Source organism: Pteropus alecto, unplaced genomic scaffold (genome assembly GCF_000325575.1).
Source record: "Pteropus alecto unplaced genomic scaffold, ASM32557v1 scaffold3, whole genome shotgun sequence".
NCBI classification, from domain to species: domain Eukaryota; kingdom Metazoa; phylum Chordata; class Mammalia; order Chiroptera; family Pteropodidae; genus Pteropus; species Pteropus alecto.
The window spans coordinates 20,642,584-20,648,904 of NW_006442484.1; the positions used below are offsets into that span (position 1 = coordinate 20,642,584).

Here is a 6,321-nt window from a genome sequence, read left to right on the forward strand (position 1 = left end):
TCTATATCTATATATATATCTATATCTCCAGCCTCTAATATAGTGCCTGCCACTTAGGAGAATCTCTATAAATGTTAAATGGATAATTTATATTCTGTTGGTAGGAATCTTTAACAAGAGGTTTTGTGTCATTTTCTACATTATTCTCAGAGCACTGTAGCGCTCTGCAAAATTAGAATTCACTGAATATTGGCAAATATGAGAACAATTATGAGATAGTATCAAGTGAATGCCATTGTGGAGCAGAAGACAAGGGAAGCTGAATAAAGAGAATGAACAGAGTGCAGTAGGATATCAACAAAATGTGAGAATGGGGTCCGATGGGGAAGGAAGTGATAGCTAGAGGAGAGAAAGAGTGAGGAACGAAAAATAACATTAGCACTGTGGTAAGGGAAGAGATTAGCCGAACAGAAAGATCTGAAGGAGAAAGATTTTGAAAATGCTTTCTGCAGTCTGTCCCTGAGAAAACAGGTGGAGAAGCCAGATAAGAGGCCCTTTAAGTAATCCAGCCCTTTGACAGCAATGCATCACTAGGCAAATTATGGGTTGATTGTGAAATCAATACAAGAATGCAAATGTTGATTTGACAATAAAATTTGTGTAGGCTTTGAGGAAGTGATGTGTCCTATAAATGGCACCTGGCAGGGCTATGTAAATACAGTGGCTTCATGCTCTTGGTCAGAAGATAGTAGCTTTAGCCTGAGTGATTTCCTTCATCAATATTACAAACACAGCATCCTTAGAGTTTGAATCTCTGAGTAATAGGGAAGAACAAGCCTTGAATTCACTCAGAGGAGAACCCAGATTTTTCTAGAAAATAATTGTATGTTTAATCATAGATTCACCCATCCCCTACCCAAATCCCTTGAGTATCAATTCATACCACAGTATTTATATCGTTGCTTATCTGCCTAAAACTACTGAGCTCTGTTAAGTCTGTAGTAATACTTCTTGAGCAACCAGACTTTAAGCACATCAGTAATAGAAGTGAAAAGGACCTGACAGATCACAGCAATTCTCTAGGCTGCCCCTGCCCCTTCACTATCACTTTTTTTTCCAATGATGAAACAGAGGTTCATTGACTTGTACAAGATCGCAAAGGTGATCATTACAGGTAGCGTTGCTACTGGGCTCTTTCTACGCAGCCCATCTAATTACCATGAGTCCAAAGCCCCCATTACCATCGCGATCCCCAGATTTTCATTCCTTCGTTCATTCTTATTTCAATTCACTAAAATATACCCTGGAAAAAAAAACTGTTTTAATAGTAGCATTTACATATATGTCAAAGATTCATAGATTCACTTTGCTTTTTTCTTGAAATATTTTTTATTTGGCTAAGAAAAACTAATGGCCTCAATAATAAATCATATACAGAATAAAACCCAAACGTATTTTCATCTACTGTGATATATGGAGAAATAACTATTTATATCATCTGCATGTGACTGCATTCACTTTTATACAGTTATATATAAATAATATTCTATTATCTTATTCTAATTAGATATAGAGGTAAGATACCTTTTGCATACTTTATTGGCCAGATTTGATACATTTTAAAACTATTCTCGTAAAAGTGGCTGTCATGATATTTCTATGGAATAGTGGGGATAAAATTTTCTTTTATTCAAATTATTATTTTAAATCTTGTTGAAAGAGCCCTTATTCTCAGATAAATTTTTATAAAACATCACATAGGTAGGAACATGGCTACATTCTTTTGGTCAAAAATGAAAATATGATCAAAATAAATCTGTTAAGGAATTCTTAAAACAACTTTCCCATAAACAACTTTTTGGGGTGTAACTGAAGTACAGTAAAGTACATGTATTTAAGTCTGTAATTTGATTATTTTTAATATATATATACTACTATAATTAAAACATCATCACAATCAAGATAACAAATGTATTTATCAACTCTCAAAGTTTCTCGAATCGTTATAATCCAATTCTCTCTCCAACATATCTCTAGCAATCATTGATTAGCTTTCTGTCACTATACGTTACTTTGTATTTTCTAGAGTATTATATAAGTGAATTAACAAGTACTCAATGAGTACTTTTTTGGGAAGGGGGGACTAACTTTCACTCAACACAATAAATTTGTAATTTATCCATGTGGGCGTATGCATCAATAGTCCGTTCCTTTTTATTGTGAACAATATTTCATTGTGAAAATGAACTAGAATTTGTTCATTTATTGACCTGTTGATGGACATCTTGGTGTTTGTTTGTTTTGTTTTGTTTGTTTTCAGAATAAAATACATATTCATTTCTTTCTGCTCAATGTTCTTAGGAAAATGAATAGTCTCTCAGATCCTCATTTTGCTCTTCTATAAACAACTGAGATTAATGTCTTCCTCCTAGGAGTTTTGCAAGGATTAAACCACTAAACACATTGCCTGACACATAATAAATACTCAATAAATATTAACTTCTAAGTTATCACTTAATTGCTTTACTGGCATCAGTTATGAGGTAACACTTTCTTCCTGTTAAAATGCTTTCATTTTAAAATCATGTCTGTGTCTACTTAACTTGAACATTATCACAATTCTAGCCCAATTGTCTGTCCAACAAACAGGGGTACCAATACAGTTGGCTTCTTAAAGTACAATCCTTCTTTGGGATTCTATATTGGCTTCTATAACTAACTGATGACAATTTTTTCTAATGTATACACACACGCCCAGGCTAGCTAACAGAATGTCTATGTAGGTAGGACATGGAGACAATAATCAGGCTAAAAAGGGGCCTGTTTCTAGAAGCTTAGAAGCTGTGTTTGCATCGTAAATGTTCTATTTTAAATGAGATGACATGTTCATTTGTGGAGCTTGTGGGGAGGTACAGTTGAAAAGGATTATAGATTTGGGGAAGCAACTAAACTCCCAGTCTGCCCACTGATGATGCCAGTTTAGTTATCTTTGTTTTCTTTTTCTGAATTATTGTTTCTTCACTGAATCTCCTTTAAAATGTGCCCACACTGAATTTTTCTGCCCAAATCAGAAGTCTTCCATTAAAATATAAGTAAATAAATAAACAAAAAAAAAAGTGTCGATTTTCTCTTTCTTCATAAACATTGTGTCCAACTAAGCTACTGAATCTAGTTCTGTTGGCAGATGGTGGTGGACAAAAGAATTTTAATTCCCCCTCATGGATATTATGAGTAGAAGTTGCATCTCGGGCTGAGCACCATGCTAATAAGGCCAAGCCAACACATTTGATGGTCAATGGGACTGGCTTGGTTTGCTCTAACACCAGTTCTACTAACTTAAATTTGATTTTATTGATGTAGGTTTTTGTTCACCCAAAAAGAGTGCTGGTGGTTGTATGTGGAGGTGGGGTGGAATGGAGTTAGTAATTGATCAGTGATTTTGTGAATGAAAAGAGCATATACCCTAGAGATGATTAGTTGGCAACATCATTTCTGTATAAGGAAGATTGTATTATGTTGCCATTAGTTTCTTGATGGAATTAGAAACTACAGAGTAAAGGTATGCGGCCTATGAACTTGGAAGTCTTCTGGCATATACGGTACTGTCCACATATAAGGGTCACATAATTTAATTGATTAAAACAACTACAAAGGAATGACCTTTGTCTTCACTACTCAGAGAAGTGGAGACTATTTATTTCATTTTTGTACCTTACTGATTAATAGGAATGTGCACTCCATCAAAAAAGGTTTTCATGGAAAAGTTCATGAGTAGAATAATATAATGCTTTTATATTTTATCAGGATAACACGGTAATATGCAGAAATCTACAAATGCAGATACCTCTGCGGAAACACCGAGTTCCACCCGCCAAGGCACCGGAGCTGTGCAGATGAGAATCAAAAATGCCAACAGCCACAGTGACAGGCTGAGCCAAACCAAATCCATGATCCTCACTGATGTTGGGAAGGTCACTGAACCTGTAAGTCAAATACCTCTAATACCCCAAGTTCCTTAATATCAAATTTTGTAAAAAAAAAAAAAGAATTAGTCCTGTTTTATTCGTTTTCCTAATGTGCATGAGAAAACTGTTTTCGTAATATATTTTATCTTGCCTACTTATAGTCATAATAATATTCCCAGTTCTGAGAGAAGAGATGGACTTAATCCAGAGTGATAAAGTGGATTTGGAGCTAGACTGAAGAGCACCTTTGACTCATTTTAAGGGCCTTCACTATCATGCTTCAGTGTCATAAAAATAATGAGGTTATGCTAGCATGTGGTGTTTGTACTTCCAAATACAGTACATCACTTTGAAAAGCCAGAGGCTAAATTTAGCTAAGAATGAACTGAGAAATAAAAGTCTTTTTTAAAAAAATGTGAAAATCTCTTTCTTAAAATCTCCCAGCCATACACGATGTTGGAAATTAGGATTTGATTTGGAACGAACTTAAACAATTGAAATGGTGTGGCGATTGAAGGTTTGGGGAGGAAGCCATTTTGTCTCGATAATGTGTCATTAGGAAGATTTGAAATAAAATAGTTAGAGATGAACTCTACTGCCAATTGTGTCCCTGCCCCTGCACGCATCCTGAGCCACTAAACACACTGATTGTGATGAGTCTCCTCTGGTTAATTTCCTTCCATAATGGTGGTAACTTGCAGCTGAGGCCATAGGATGTTACAAAATTATTTATGCAATGTTAGCCACTCTTTTGGACCCTAGACCTATTTTGTTTCTCACAGTGAGAGAAAGAGCGAGAAATAGGTTAGCTGGGGACAGGCTGCAAGTTCCAGTCACCCTGCAGAAACATGTGAGCTATTAATTGTATGTTCTGTTAGTATTGTAGGGGCCTATGAAATATTCAGCTTCCTAACTGAGTTATTAAATGAGATAAACTTGCTGAGTAGCATGTTACCGATTATATTTATTCCCTGTTTTTCACTCGAATTTCAAGGGCAAAATTAATGCACAATGATCTCAGGAGCCTGAGAAATATATGATTTTAATCATCCTTTCTTCAGGTATTACAAACAAATTTAGTATGAGGAAGCCAGTGATTATATTCTGAGAGTGAGAAGTACATCCTTAGATAAGGTTACTCAGAGATGCATTTTTCTTTATTTACTTTCTCATTTAAAAGCATTGTCTGCTGGGAGGCACAACACTGCCAGCCTGACTCTGCTTTCAAACCCGCTAAAATGTTCCTCAACTATGAACTTGAGACAGTGGTTAGAGTAAATTATTGGAATCTCTATAATGTATTATCAGTAAGAACTGTACCTTTGAAAAAGTTTAAAAGTTAAGTGTATTTAATGATGCCTAACATATTTTATTGGCTGTGTTTAACAAAAGGCACTATGCCGCAGTTGTTTTTGACAAGCATGAAAACATCACAGCATGAGACTGCAAAAGGAATTATGGAGAGAAATTACAAGTGATCCATCTCTCAATGAATTATCCACCTCAATAGCCCGCAGAACTCAGCTACCAATTAACACCTACTTTATTACATGTTGGGATGTACTTAATAACTTTCATGTGTTTATGCACTATTACCTTGACTGATGCCTCTTGTACAATTAGGCATAATTGGCATATCAATATGCAAAAGTTAAAAGGATTAACCCTCTTAAAACTAATGAGCATTTCTGTATCCAGCTGCTAAATGAGACAAAATTAGCATTTTTCACTTTTGGGCAGGATTTTATCATGCAGTTTCTCATTGTTGATATTACCTTGTTACATAACTTTAGTTTGGGGGGTTATGTGCTGGGCTGCTAGAGAATAAGAGTTTTCCAAAGTTAAATTAGCTATAATTATCCCAGCTTTTGTTTCCTCATTCTTAGCCTGGGCAATATGTATTCCTCGATAAGGAGCAAAAATAAAAGTTACTTTTGGTTATGTGTGCTCAGTGCATAATTATATAAAAAGGGTATTTTAGTGAGGATATGTCATTTCACCGAGAAAACTTGGCTCAGAGATACTGTATTGAAAGCTTGCCATGGCACTAATTTTCTTTCTGTCTCAGTTCTTTTCATCTCTTTTTTCCATGCACAATTTTCTGACTAGATACTGACAGAATGTAAAGTATTTTGGCATATTTATTCAAACAAGCCTGTTAAAGATATCTACTCAAGCTAAACTAAGAACTTGATTTTTCAGAAGTTGGAGGTTGGGGTGAGGTCAAGGGAGGAGATTTTGAATTTAAGAGAAACAGGAGAAGATGTATTCTAAAAATGCGTGTACATGTTCATGTGTAGCGTGGTTTGTTATAACAGAGACACATACATTTATTTGTACAGAAAAAAATTAAGAGTACTTAGAGACTATATATGTTATACACTCTATTCAATATGCATGGCATATATAAATATAT

At 35.0% G+C, this 6,321-nt stretch overlaps 1 protein-coding gene across 1 annotated transcript in view; it reads left to right on the forward strand.

The window, feature by feature from the left end:
* Positions 1–6,321, forward strand: part of ARHGAP15 (Rho GTPase activating protein 15) — a 303,245-nt gene that overhangs the window by 21,431 nt on the left and 275,493 nt on the right. The window contains exon 2 of the mRNA XM_025039513.1: positions 3,745–3,923. Coding sequence (XP_024895281.1) covers positions 3,759–3,923 — 165 coding nt within the window. The 5' untranslated portion in view covers positions 3,745–3,758. The remainder of the gene's footprint in view (positions 1–3,744; positions 3,924–6,321) is intronic.